Raw genomic sequence first — 15,250 nt, forward strand, 5'->3', positions numbered from 1 at the left:
TCTTCGTCACACTTTTTGGTTTCCTCTCCGACTCTTTTTCTCTTAATGATGGCAAAATATGAAAAACATTCTATTTGTCTTGTTTTAATTATTGACAATGTAGTATATTTTTCAAACATTACTATCCTCTAATATTGCTCTGAATGCTTATTTCAATAACTTAATAAAAAAAAAATGTAGGGTAACATCTGTTCAGCACTACACCAATGTTTATTATATGCAATATATCTGCAATAAAACAATAAATGTTTATCACTGATCTCATAAATATGACAAAGAAAAATAAATTGGGACTTTTGTCAATTTGACAAACAATAATAATTAACTTCATCTTCATTGTGTTTTTATTTTCTTATAAAATTGCAAATTTATTCTTTTTCTACTAAGAAATGTGTCCTCATAAAAATGTCACTTCATTCTCATATTACTTTTATTCTAATAAAATTAAGATTTATTTAGATTTTATTATAACCTTTTCGGATTAAATTGACACTTTATTCTCATAGTATCATGATTTTTCTCACAATATTTACCTTTTTTTTACCTGCTTAAATGTGAACTTTGGCTTCATAATATCTTTTTCTCATACAATTGTAAATGTATTCTTTCAGTATCTTTTTTTATTCCAATAGCACAACTTTTATCACTTTTAAACAGCCACAGTAAACATAACTAAAAATATACTAACGTTGACCTGCTGTATAACAGCTTCAGAAAAATAATAACCAATTCAGCGGTCTACTGTTAATCCCTATGTTGAAAGACCTGTCATTCAATCCAGACTGACAGCAGGAGCCAATCCTGTGGTTTGAATGTTGATGGTGGGCGGGGGTCATACTGTAGCTAAACCTGTTAGTTCTTGGACTAAAACATACAAAGCAGCAGTATACCCCTTTAATCTTGACCATCATGGATGTGCCGAGATTTTTCTAACATTTTAAAAGGACTAGTTTCTGATTGACTTAATGGAGGTGATGGCAATAAACACAGGACACCATTTTTTTCTCCTTTCTTTGTAAAATAATTCTCAATAAACTTAATTTATTCACAAACTGCTTTTCAAATTTCCATGTTGTAATTGTTCTTTTTTTTTTTTTTTAAATCACATACAATAAAAAACATTTCTAAAAGACAAGAGATGTCCGAGTCTCTCCGCTAACTTTGTACACGAGTGCTCCTCCATTTACAGCTCCTCCTCCGCCCCGAAGCTTCTTTTATTTTTTCAAAACACGGATGCGTTCATCGCTGACACCTTGTCACGCTCAGACATCAGATTAGAAATATTAAGAAAAAACAGCAGAAAATAATGAACAGAGGGACTAAAAATTTAACAGCTACAGTACACATTTCCTTTTCTTCTCAGTTAGTCTTTTCCTTTTTTTCTTTTTAACGTTTTTGATTTACAGAATAATAGAATATGTTCAGTTAAGGCTTATGTTGGGTGTTATGGAGTGATCAACAAAAACAAACCAGGTGGGAGTGCTGAGAGGGGGTGTTATTTTGTGTCTTAAGGGGACTCTGTGTGTATATGATACAGGGACATTGTGTTTGTATGTGTGGTACAGGGACTTTTGTTTGTATATATGTGTGTTAGAGGGACATTGTTTCCGGACAAATTTCTGTTTTTTTAAATGTAATCTTTCATTCTCAATTGTTTTGTAAATTTGGGTGAACTTTGCCTTAAGTTGTTAGTTCTAGTAGACAGCACGTGGAGCTAACATGTTAGCTTATAGCAAACTTCAACCTTACCTTAAAAGAGTAGTTCAACATTTGGTAAATAGCCTTATTCTCTTCCTCTGTGAGAGATGTTCAGATGACAATATCGATCTCATGTCTGTGTGCTCAGTACAGAACTGGAGTCAGGATGTGGTTAGTCAAGCTTATTAAGACTGGAAGCAAGGGGAAACCAAAGATACCAAAAATACACCCAGCCCTGTTTAAAGTTTACACAGGGCAAACTGGAGTCGTTATCTATGCTCTCATCAATCAAACCAGATTCCATTGACAAAAACATTGATTTTACCTCCCAAAACACAGGTGTTGCTGGTCTACTTTGTTTGTTAGTTTGGTTAGTTCCTAACCCTTTAAAACTCCAAAGTCACACAATACTCCCTTGTTCTGGAGGTAAAATTGCTGTTTTTGTCAATGGAGTCTGGTGGCTTTGACAAGAGCATAGAGCGACTTCAGTTTAACACATAAACAGGAGACTGATATCCACCTGAACATTACACTATCAAGAGAATTTGAAAGTATTTCTCAAAATGTTGAACAGTTCCTTTAAGAGTGGAAGAGGATGTTTTTCAGTTCAAAGATAAAAAAAAATGTTTACCCCCTCAACAATGTGATGGATGAAATCTGACAGACAGAGAAACAATCACAAAACTGAAACCCTCTGAATGAAACAACTCGCTAACACAAAAACTATCTTTTACAAAGTGAATTTGCTGCTGTTGAATTTAAACAAACTAAAATTTAACAGTAAAGTTGCCACAATTATAAATGACAATAATCCATCACAGTCAACATACAAACATCTTTACGTTTTAGTCACTTTAAAACGTAACGCTGTCCTATTTTTGGTGCATTCAGGGACATTTCAACATGATCTGAGTCGTCTGCTGAACTGAAATGACCCAACACACACACACTTTCTTTTTCAAACATGATGTTCTTGTTAACTTGTTGGTTGTATTCTGGGTCTTTGAATGCATCACCAAAGAAATGTTCAACTGTATCACCACAAAGTCAAATAAAACACTGGCTGTGATGGATTATCTCACTACAGGTCGATCAATCTGAAACGTAACGGAGGATTTGAAGTGATCAGCAGGAATGTGAAGTATGATTCTCGGTAGAAAAGCTAAAAACATGTGAAACAGGCCGTGTGGTCCTTTATGCTGCGGTGCAGCTTGACGCTCAGTGAAACAATGTAAAAGGTTCGGAGACCTTAAACGTAGAGCTTTTGTTCTTGGTTTCAAGCAAAAATTGGAGAAAATAGAAAACATAACCTGCAAGCATTTTTCAGACGACTTTCCTGACATTACATCCATACCTGGCGGTTCTGTGCATCTTCAGCATAAAGATTAAATCCAGATAGAGAATAAAAGCAACTGGAATTTGATTTCTGTAAATGAATTCTATGGAGTATTGAAAACTGTCCAGTACTGAAGGATAGCATTGAATGTTTGCCCAAATTCATAATCCTGTTGACTTATTATACTGGTGTTTAGACAAAATGTAACATCTTGAACAGTTTCTGTTCAATGAAAGAAGTTATTTTGTAGAAAAACATTTCTCCAAGTAAATCTATGTAAAGGGACGCTGATACAATAACTGAAGCTGAGGTATCGTATCAGCACTAAACATTTCAAACAATCCTCATGCAGAAACTGAAACGATTCAGCTGAATAATCGCAATACAGTTTTCCTTTCTGTCTGACTTGTAAAAGTAGGTGTGTGGCATAACAGCAGAAACAGACTGAGTGAATACAGGATGACATACATGAAGCATGAAGAGCTGCACACATGAGACCTGTGAGGAGCAACGGGGAGAACGTAACCTCCCTCACAATAATACATGAAAAAATAAACAGAAATGTCTTATTTCCATAATGATTTCCAACGTTTAAGCTTTGACTGGAGCACCTTGTAATCGCCTCTTCTTCTTCTGCTGCAGTAGTTTAATGGCACCAACTGGAGAATTTGCTCAGCCAGGGGTTTATCGTCTACATTACACGAGTTAATAATGTACATTTTCTTTTGACCATTTTCTGGAAATTTTGTTTCAAAAAAAGTTTGGAAATGTGAGAACAGAAGTCATAGATGTTGGCTGCTCAGAGAGGAAGATTTAAATAAAACATCTTCAGACCGCCGGGTGTCTATGCGGGTAAATTATATCAGGACATAATCTGGATTTAATCTGGACACAAGTCACATAACCACCAGGGGGGGGGAGGGGGATTTAAGATAAAACACACACACACACACACACACACACACACACACACACACACACACACACACACACACACACACACACACACACACACACACACACAAACACACACACACACACACACACACACACACACACACAAGTGAATGAGCAGGATTGTGTAGTGACAGGTGTATGACAGGAATGTGTGAACACTCAGGTGAACAACAGCATCAGTGGCTACCTGCCCTCAGTGAAGCCTGATGAAACGACACCACGAAACAGCAGCGAACCTGAACGCATCACCACGCTGAGGTCACATAGTATGTGTGTGTGTGTGTGTGTGTGTGTGTGGGGTGGGGGTGGGGGTATTTGCAGTAGTGGTTTTGATACGACACCAGCGTCTGAACTATTTACAGTTATAAAGTTGTGCCAATAACAGATGATTGATTCTGATCATTCTTAAAGCTCCCATGACATGCTGCTCTTTGGATGCTTTTATATAGACCTTAGTGGTCCCCTAATACTGTATCTGAAGTCTCTTTTACATAGACCTTAGTGGTCCCCTAATACTGTATCTGAAGAAGGGGGGCAAGGTGGAGGGGGGGGGGGTGTGGCCTCGACCAACTGCCACTTTGCTCATTTGAAAGCCACGATGTCTCTCTCTTTCTCACGGGTGGGCCAAATTCTCTGGGCGGGCAAAGCAGAAAAAGGGGAGGTAACCTTGCTCCTTATGATCTCATAATGATCTGGAATGACCTCATTCCAGATCGGTCCATCTGAGCTTTCATTTTCTCAAAGGCAGAGCAGGATACCCAGGGCTCGGTTTACACCTATCACCATTTCTAGCCACTGGGGGACCATAGGCAGGCTGGGGGGGGGGGAAATGCATATTAATGTTAAAAAAACTCATAAAGTGAAATTTTCATGCCATGGGACCTTTAATATCATGATGAATATAACAACGCCTCGATATTAACATGTACTCATAATGACATTGTCACAAACTAAAATGCTTTACTCAGATAACAATATAAATCTCTATCTGAGACGTCTATTGAGGGCTGCGATAGATTTAAACTAAGATTTGTTTTGTTACTTAGGAAATCATTTCTTGAGTTGAACTTATTTACTGCTGAAAGGGAAGATAGGAAAGATGCCTTTTGATTTAGGTAAACTGACCTTTTAAATCCTGACTGAAGATTAAAGCAGCTCTTTGAGGTTTAAGAGGTCTGGTGTTTGTGTTGGACGTGGTGATGGCGTGTCAGGTTTGGCGCTGCAGTGCGGCGACGGCCTCAGACTGTGGTGTGTTACGGAGACTCGGCAGCTGTGTGTTGGAAGACACCAGGACGCCGCGACGCACCTGGACAGACGGAGTCCAGTCACAGAGGCGGGAAAACTCTGCATCTGGGCTTCAGGTACCTGAACAATGGCTTGTTGGCATGTTAGCATGACGATGCATTGTTGATCATGTTGGTAACTGAAGGACAGATGCAGGAGGGCTTTCCCTGTTAAATACTCTCCTCTCGTCACAGGCGACCAGAGTTACTCTCACTTTTAAAAACTAGCTTTCTAACAGCACAAATGTTAAAAAGCAGCCAGGAGGATTCCACAGCGTCGAGTCTTTACAGGTGGTAGTCACATCATTACTGTCGTCGTCAATCAGCTTTATTTACCCCAGCTCATCCAATGAGAGAAGGTGTTGTTCCTGAGAGCCTTGCTGATTGGTGGCAAGGAGGCGCGGAGTGTTGAGACAATGGTGGTCCAGGAAGAAGGGGGAGGGGGGGTTCAGATCAATTTAAAACTAAATAAAAAAAAAAAAAAAAAAAAACAGCCTTCCATTTACAAATAAGTCAGTTTTCTTCTATTAAGTTCAAGTCGAGTTCTGTACAATCCCTCTCAAACACTGCCTGCTGCGCGGCCTCGCGCTCCTCGGCCTCCTCCTCGCCGTCATCCTCGTCATCGTCCTCGGGGCACTCCTCGTCGCTCTCGCTCAGCGGCCCGATGCTGGTCCTACCCAGGCACTCGGCCGGCGAGCAGGAGCCCCGGAAGTCGCCCATGAAGGACTCCATGCCCATGCAGACGTCGCCACCGCAGGCCAGCCTGCCGCCGCCGCGCTCCAGACACTGCGGGTCGATGCTGCGAGTCTGCAGCAGCGACAGGAGGAAGAAAGAAAAATGGTTAGATGGTTACTATGGTTACATGCAGTTTAATATAGATAACCATTAATTTAGGGCACAATATGACTGTCCACAATATGACTTCAACAACAACCTGACAGTCAATCAGAAACTAATGCAATGGCATTAGATCATATTTCCAAAGTTTTATAATATCAATGCTAGTTGCCATGGTAGCAATGCAACATGCCGGCTGAACAGTTCCATCAGTTAGTCAGTACAGTGGTTTAGGGTTTATCATGATTTCAAGAAAGGGGGCGGGGGGGGTTCAGAAGTCTACAGCTGCAACTAATAGACTGTTTTCATCATTGATTAATCTGTTTAGGGCCGCAACTAACGATTATTTTCATAGTCGATTAATCGGTTGATTTTTTTTCTCGATTAATCGATTAGTTGTTTGGTCTCTAAAATGTCAGAAAATGGTGAAAAATGTGGATCAGTGTTTCCCAAAATGCCAAGATGACGTCCTCAAATGTCTTGTTTTGTCCACAACTCAAAGATATTCAGTTTACTGTCACAGAGGAGAGAAGAAACTAGAACATATTCACATTTAAGAAGCTGGAATCACATGTTTTTTTACTTTTGTCTTAAAAAATTACTCAAACCGACTAATCGATTATCAAAATAGTTGGCGATTAATTTGAGAGTTGACAACTAATCAATTAATCTTTGCAGCTCTAAATCCATTGATAGTTAATCTGATCGATTCATCACAATCTCCCAGAATCAAAAGGTGACGTCTTTTTGTTTTGTCCCAAAACCCAAAAGATATAAAGTTATGTATTATGAATTACTTAAATGAACAAACAGCTTATAAAAGTTGTTGATTAATTTCCTGCAGAACCTGAGTCATCTTGGTGAAGTCGAGGACGGGTCGAGCGCAGGGTCTGTCGGGGTCGCGGCGTCTCTTCAGACCTGGTTTGAGCAGCAGCAGGTCGCAGGGCTGCGAGTGGCAGCGTGGCAGTTGCGGCGGCAGACTGCGTCGCAGAGACGAGGGCGTGCTGCAGGCTGAGGAGGGTGAGGCGGGCACGGGGCCCCCCACGGTCACTCCGGCTACGGCCGAGCAGCTCGGCGGACGCGCCGCTGCATGACTCGGCACGGGAGGCGGAGGCAGGAACGTGGAGGCCGTCGAGTCTCTGATGAGCACAGGGGAGAGGGAGAAACGCCTCTGAGGAGGGGGAGGCGGGTGGAGGGGGGAGGGCGACGAGGAGCAGGAGGAGGGGGAAGGGAAGAAGCAGCAGCAGGCTCCTCCCCCCGCCGCCGCCTCGCTGGGGTCCCAGGGGAAGCTCCAGGGCAGCGGGGAGTCCGGAGACAGCGCCAGGCTGAAGAAGGTGGGGCTGGATGAGGAGTGCAGCGACGAGTTCAGAGAGGAGCTGGGAGCGCGGAGAGGACAGGCTCCTCCCCCCGCCGCACCTGCCCCTATAACCCCTCCTCCTGCCCCCAAGCCTCCACCTGTGACCCCTCCCCCTGCTCCCCCATGGCACTGCTGGCGGCTGACAGGGGTCCAGACCCGCGAGGCGCTGGGCCGCCAGGTGTAGCGGCAGCGGGACAGGTCTTCGGGCACCGACAGCGAACGGCAGTGCCGTTTTGGGGGCGGCGGAGGAGGTGGAGGGGGCCCGGGGCCGGGAGGGGCTGCCGGCGCTCCCGGGAGGCACAGCTCGGACGCTGAGGTGCTGGGCGCCAGGGGCCGGTGCTGCTGCGGCTGAGAGGGGGTGCCGTCCAGGGGGTCGCCACCCTCCTGCAGGTGAGCATCTGGGGGCACCAGGGGCACGGGGCCGGGGGGGAAACTAGAGCTCAGTAACCCCCCCTGCAGGCCGGACTTGGAGGGAGGGCAGAGCTGCCAGTAGCTGCTCTCTGAGAGGACACAAACACACAGAGGTCATGATGAGATTATTGATATGCATGCATCGTTCCGGTTTATTTCTTTTCTTCAGTATTGAACTGCATCATGGGAAAAAAAAAATGTGTGTGGTGGGGTTTACCCATACTGGAAACCAAAAGTCAGGATATCGCCAACTCTGCTGTACATGATTGGATCATGCGAGTTCCCAAATTTTCTAGAAGTGTACATACTAAATTACTGGAGTTCTTTATTTTTTTTAAAGGACTATTCATTTAGAGGAAATCACAGGTAATCCTTGAATCTGAAGCACTCACCAGGCATCAAGCCATCTGGGGGCCAGCACTCTGCGAGGGTTTTCGGGTCCAGCAGGGACTGAAAGAAAAACAGAGACCAACAATCTTATTTTACTACTAATACAATGATTAGTGATTAATGATAAAAGTGTTGTATAAAATGAGATTTCAGACTGAACGCAGGTGAGACTCACCAGCGAAAAGTCCCCTGGCTGAGCAGGGTCGCCTTCCAGAGTATGGTTCCTCAGGCTCTCCACAAGCAGCGTGACCACAGCATTGTGGCAGGGGACGGGGCCGAGGGGGGAGACGGGGGAGGGCTGCGGAGGGGAGAGGGGGAGAGAACGGGGAGAGAACGGGGAGGAGAGGGGAGGAGGAAGAGGAAGAGGGAGCCACACCCGTTTGTGTGTCCGTCCGTTCGGTTTGTCGCAGGAGGAGAGGGGTGAGGGGCTGAAGTCTGAGACTCCTCCTCCTTACCACCTCAGGGCCAGGTAGCCCCGCCCACTCTCACAAGGACATTGTCAGTCAGCTGTTGCCTCTGGCAACGCACCTGGTGAGGAAGGAGAGACGCACATGAGTGTTGTAGAGTCACGCGTGTTAATTTAAAGAGTACAAGAGGGTGCAGACCTGAGAGCCTATGGGAAGGGAGTAAAGACTCCATACATACAAATGAAATAACAACACTATGTATAAACTAGGGGTGTGTGATATATCGACTCAATATTGTATCGCAAAATCACGATGATAGAGATTATATATATATATCTATCTATCTATCTATCTATCTATCTATCTATCTATCTATCTATCTATATATATCTAAAAACACTATAGAGCTCAACAGTCCCGCCCACAGCGGGTTCTGGAAGTAAAAATACAATGCAATTTCTCCATTGACAATTTGGAGTATAAGCCTTAAAATGGTAACCGTCGATGATAGACTTGACATGACTAAGCGATTGTATATGCTCATAAAGATGCCAAAAATCATGGGGCACTAAACTTGTTTTGAGATAAACCTCTTTTATTCACAATGTCTTGGATAAGTACTTTATTACCCACAATCCTGAACAATCCCACAGTGATGCCTCTGATTGGTGGAACTCATGCTGGTGAGGACCCTTCCTCACCAGCATGAGTTCCACATAGGGGGGGGGGGGTCAGTACCCGATCTGTGCTGCCTGTCGGTACACGATCCGTTCTGCCTGCACGATCCGTTCTGCACATGCGCAAGATAATACCGTTTTACCGAGGATACGACCTGCATGATCTGTTCCACGCTAGCCTATGGCTAGCCTCCATCGGGAAGCTAACGTTTGTTTAGCTAACAGCTAATTCGGCTAACCGCTAGCTGACAGCTAGAGTCAGTCTAAAGTAACGTTAAGTCAAACATAATGGGAAAAGCAGGCTACAGCTAAATTAAGACTTTACAGTAATAACAATAAAGACAAATATTGAGTGATTGTATTTTAAATGAGCACAAGTAAAGTAGAGCTGACGTAACAGCTGTTATATATGTTAACGGTTATTTTCAAGTTTTATTTTGAGGGTCTTTTAAAGTTATTACATGCTGTCTCAGCTAGCAGTTAGCCGAATTAGCTGTTAGCTAAACTAACGTTAGCTTGGCTGTCGACCGGAAGCGTGGAACAGATCGTGCAGTGTCGTGAATCCTCGTACAACAGCGCATGCGAACATTTTGCGCATGTGCAGAACGGATCGCGCATGTGCAGAACCATAGACAGTATATAATGGACCAATAGACCCCGTTGCTCTGGTCGGAGACCAGTGAAGGCTATTAGAAGCACTTTTCCGGTGATACCTTGCTTTACTGTGCAGCCTCCAACTGACGGAGACAACGTAAATGTGACGTGAGCAACGTGTCTGAAAGTTGTAAGTCTTCTGGTAGCTGTGCCAAGAGAAATATCAATCATTTCCAATCTTACAGAGACGGAGAGCGTAGGTATATGTAAGGAGATAACATAAGCACAGGCTAATTATTGCTAACTAACATGCTAGTTAACATTAGCAATTAAACCTAAACAGCTAATGTAAGTCGAAACTGCCTGCAAGCTTCTCCTGTACTATACGGTAATTCCTCTACTGTGCGACAGTAAGTCGCTTGGTTATGACACAATCGTTAGCCTATTTTTACAAAAACGTCTGCTACGGAGCCATAACGTGAGGTACAAGGTAATGGAGCCTTTTATACATTGTCGTGTTTCTTTAGAACTAAACAATGGACAAATAGAGTCTTTAAACGCTTCAGATGTAAAGTTATTCGCAGTCAAGTGACGTAAAAAAAAAATGGCGGTCAGTGGAATGCTAACAGGAGGTGATACCTTTGTAGCAACAAAATGGCGCCATCGGAGGTTCGAGTTCTGAAGCGAAGCTTACCCCCTTGTGCAGAACGGATCATGCAGGCAGAACGGATCGTGTACCGACCATATACTGTCTATGGTACCGACACTGCTTGCACGATCCATCACGAGGATTTACGACACTGCACGAATCACGATCTGTTCCACGCTGTTGCCGTTAGCCTCCGCAGGGAAGCTAACGTTAGTTTAGCTAACAGCTATTTTGGCTAATTGCTAGCTGACAGCTTGATTCAGTCTAAAATAACATTAACTCAAACTAAACACTGGGAAAGCAGGCTACAGCTGATGTAACAGCCGTTATATATATTTTAACGGTTATTTTCAGGTTTTATTTTGAGGGTCTTTAAAAGTTATTACATGCTGTCTCAGCTAGCGGTTAGCCGAATTAGCTGTAAGCTAAACTAACGTAGCTTCCTTTATTCAGTGGTGCGCGTGGTTTATGGGATGAGTAGTTCCTTTGCTCTGAAATGACGATATGTACACAGTCTTGTACCTTTGACTTTTTTGGGGATTTTCTGTTTGTTTTTTCACTCGAAATGGTACGTTGTATGCTTATGAGTCATGTACCATCTGGTTAGCCTAAGGCATGGTCTAAAACTCTTTATATACGGATTTTTTCAGACGTCAATGGGAGAAATGAACGGGAAATTTACTTCCGGAACCCAAGGTCTCTCAGAGGAGGGGCGGGACTGTTGAGCTCTATGGAGCGTACCACGTGTGTGCATATTTTGACAGAGTGACAGTGTAAGTGAAGAAACAGATAGAGACAACAAAACGGAACGAATCAGAGAAGGGAAAGAAAAGATGTGTCCTGTTCTCGTTATTTATTTATTTTATACTGTACAACCAGTAAAACATGTCCTGTTCTGTAGACATGGTCCTTCATTTATTCAGGTTGTACCAGTCCAATATGACCGTCAGTTGAAATAAACCTTGTGTTGTAAGAAAACTTGTTTTATTTGTTATGAATCTATTTTGATGAGTTTTCCCATAACTTTTGTAATTTTACATGTTTAAAAATATCGAAATTAATATCTATATTGCAATATTCATAATCAATATCACAATATCACATTTTGTAAATATCGTGCAACCCTAGTATAAACCTGTGTATGGCTGGAACATGTATGTAAATTGTTACACAGATAGTCAGCAGAAGTGGCTATAATGTGAATTCCTGCATATTAAATGTCCCAGTAATATTTGTTCTTAAAGCGTACTGAAGTTGCATCACAGGACATGGTTAAGCTACAATTAAGTCAAATAATTGAGGACTGCTTTAATTTAATTAATTCAACAATATAATCATTCCAGGATTTTCAACACGTTGTTCTGAATATTTTGGGGCTTTGGACAAAACAAGACTTGTAAAGATTTCCCTTTGGGCTTTAGGAAACTATGGACATTATCGTCTGTATTAATTCAATTAATCATTTGGTCTATAAAATGTCAGAATATAGTGGACAATCCCCAAAATGACATCTTCAGATGTTTTATTTTTCTAGACCAACAGTCCACTTTTGTGTGGAATCCTTGAACTCAGCAGAGAGTTTTTCATTGGTGACGGTTTGCCCTGACCCCTATACTTTAGCACGCCCCTTTTATAACTTATGAACCGTTTGACTCAGACAATTCTGGACACAGGACAACATTGTCAATACACCATTTCCAATGCCGCACACTGCAAGGGGTCTGTCCATCGTCATCGTCAATCCTATAGCACACACACACACACACACACACACACACACACACACACACACACACACACACACACACACACACACACACACACACACACACACACACACACACACACACACACACACACACACAACGATGATGGGAAATATTCCACTCACTATTTCTAACTGAACCACTCTTTGAAATATGATACAACATCATGTCAACACATGAACTGATGGAGCTTTGGCTCCTGGTCCAAATGAGGTCAGGGGCCACAAACAGTTGAGATCCTGATTGTAATTTCAGGGACTTTAAACTGTCCTGATGTTGGTTCCAGTGTCTGGAGTTACTGGTGTTACTGGGCTGTGATTAAATAATGGCACAGTGTTTGGTGATGACAGGCTGTCCCTGGCAGTGGAGGCCATTGTGCAGCCTGAGCAGAGCCGCCTCTCTGATGCCGGACTGGCTGAGGCCGCTGGGCATCTCCGGCTGCTGCTAGCTTGTGGCTAACAGATCCCATTGTTTTCAATGAGGGATGCTAACACACCGATATAGCGGTTTCCCCGTTTGAGTGCAGAATAAATGTGGGGATGTCATTAGGATTTTTTTGTGGAAAAAAATTAATAATTAACATATCTGATGTGAATGCAGCAGGTTACATCAGCGAGCAAGCTCGCGCTGCCGTGCAGTCCACCTGAACAGTTAGCTTGCTATAAATAATATGTCATCTCGTTATTACTTTCAAGGTCGGCACAATAAATTCAGCCATTTTGCTCGCTGAAACAAATCGTCTGACTGTCCCCGACACAGCTTCACTGACTCCCGGGGCTCAGTCTGGTCTGCACCGGGGTCTGCGGAGCTAACAGGGAGCTACACTGGCCGCCTGGCTGCATCCAGGGGCAGCAGCTAGCTAGCTAACGGGAGCTAACTGACCTGCCCAGCGTTAGCAGCGTTAGCGGCGGTGATTTCACAAACAAACCCAGTAAATATCAGACGGGATGTTGTCGTGTCTCGTCCGACCTCCAGCCTTCAGCTGAGAGAGGTTATTTCTGAATAAACCTGAATGCCTCACAGGCTAATTCACACCCAGAATCGGCGGCAGCTAACAATAATAATAACGGGGATGATATTAACGTCTGGCCGGCCTGTGAGCTCTCCGAGCAGCATGTGAGGAGGAAAACACGGCGGGATGCTGCGGGATGGAGCAGCCCGGAATAGCTAGCTACTAGAGAACCACCAAACAAGCGATCATTTTTTTCTCATTCTCAGCCGGCTGGCATGCTTACCTTATCGGGCAGCACCTCCGGGTGACGGGGTGAAGCGGCTCCGGTGGATACAGCGGGCTGGCAGACAGCGGCGGACTCGGTGTATTGACCCAGTATTATTAAAGAGCACCGCTCCGTCTGCCGCCGCCGCTGTCAGCACCACACCGACCACAATGAATTAAAGTCTGGATTTAACCACACACAGCGAGCACCGCAGGGTCCGGGACTAACCTAAACATCGGCGGTAATCAATGTCCAATGTCTTGTAATTATTACAACATAATAATAACGAATCTGCGTGCACACGCCCGTGAGCGGTAGGCATTCATAAATAACATTTACGGTGCCAGGCAAGGGGAGGAGGGGCGGTGCTACACCTCATCACCCCGCACCAGCACCTGCCACATATTTATATTGTTCTTCTTTTTTTATCACATTCTCACTCCAACTAACAACGGGTTATTAAAATAGAGACATAACATAAATAAATATGATTCAGTAAGTGTTAGAAGAGAGCAGGAATGCTGAAGGATGATGGGAGTTGTAGTTTAAAGCCAGATCAGAGCAGCTTGTTTACAGCAGCAGATCTGCGGTCTGTTTTGCCTGTCAGTCAGTTCTGCTGTTATTAAATCATCGAGATTGTTTAGGAGGTGAAACGGTGTGTGAGCGCTGCAGTTAAAGGACAAACACAGAAACAAATGATTCACGTCAGATCAGACTGATGCTGTCCGGCTGCAGCAGCACACCGTGTGGACGAAGGCACCCCATCCTCTGCAGAGTGACTAAAATAACCTCAGTCTGCAACTGCTTACATTAGTTAAAGGTCCCATGACATGGTGCTCTTTGGATGCTTTTATATAGACCTTAGTGGTCCCCTAATACTGTATCTGAAGTCTCTTTTATATAGACCTTAGTGGTCCCCTAATACTGTATCTGAAGTCTCTTTTATATCTAGACCTTAGTGGTCCCCTAATACTGTATCTGAAGTCTCTTTCCCGAAATTCAGCCTTGGTGCCGAATTACAGCCACTAGATCCAGTCCCACAATGAGCTTTCCTTAGTAGGCTATGTGCCATTTCTGTGTCTGTAGCTACTGAGGTGGGGGTGTGGCCTTGACCAACTGCCACTTTGCTCGTTTGAAAGCCATGATGTCTCCCTCTCTCATGGGTGGGTGTCAGTACCCGATCCGTTCCACCAGCACGATCCGTTCTGCGCATGTGCAAGATGACACGTATGCCATGATGTATGCGCAGATGATAATATTGTTTTACGACCTGCCCAATCTGTTCCACGCTAGCCTCCACCGGGATAGCTAACAGTTAATTCGGCTAACCGCTAGCAGACAGCCTTCAGTATAAAATAACGCATGCGCAGAACGGATCGTGCAGGCAGAACAGACAGCTAGATTCAGTCTAAAATAACAAGTCAAACATAATGGGAAAAGCAGGCTACAGCTAAATTAAGACTTTACAGTAATAACAATAAAGACAAATATAGAGTGATTGTATTTTAAATGAGCACAAGTAGAACTGACATAACAGCTGTTATATATGTTAACGTTTATTTTCAAGTTTTATTTTGAGGGTCTTTTAAAGTTTACATGCTGTCTCAGCTAGCGGTTAGCCAAATTAGCTGTTAGCTAAACTAACGTTAGCTGGAGGATAGCGTGGGAACA

At 43.6% G+C, this 15,250-nt stretch overlaps 1 protein-coding gene across 1 annotated transcript; it reads right to left on the reverse strand.

Moving 5' to 3' along the window:
* Nucleotides 1–4,794: 4,794 nt before the first annotated feature.
* fam53c (family with sequence similarity 53 member C) lies at nt 4,795–13,913 on the reverse strand. Its single transcript, XM_039826530.1, has 5 exons — nt 13,598–13,913; nt 8,445–8,797; nt 8,272–8,329; nt 6,959–7,968; nt 4,795–6,081 (listed from the first exon to the last, which is right to left on the reverse strand). The coding sequence occupies exons 3-5, from the start codon at nt 8,276–8,278 to the stop codon at nt 5,788–5,790; spliced, it is 1,311 nt and encodes a 436-aa protein (XP_039682464.1). The 5' UTR covers nt 8,279–8,329; nt 8,445–8,797; nt 13,598–13,913; the 3' UTR covers nt 4,795–5,787.
* Nucleotides 13,914–15,250: the final 1,337 nt, after the last annotated feature.

The sequence above is a fragment of the Perca fluviatilis genome, chromosome 16 (genome assembly GCF_010015445.1).
Source record: "Perca fluviatilis chromosome 16, GENO_Pfluv_1.0, whole genome shotgun sequence".
In the NCBI taxonomy this organism is placed as follows: domain Eukaryota; kingdom Metazoa; phylum Chordata; class Actinopteri; order Perciformes; family Percidae; genus Perca; species Perca fluviatilis.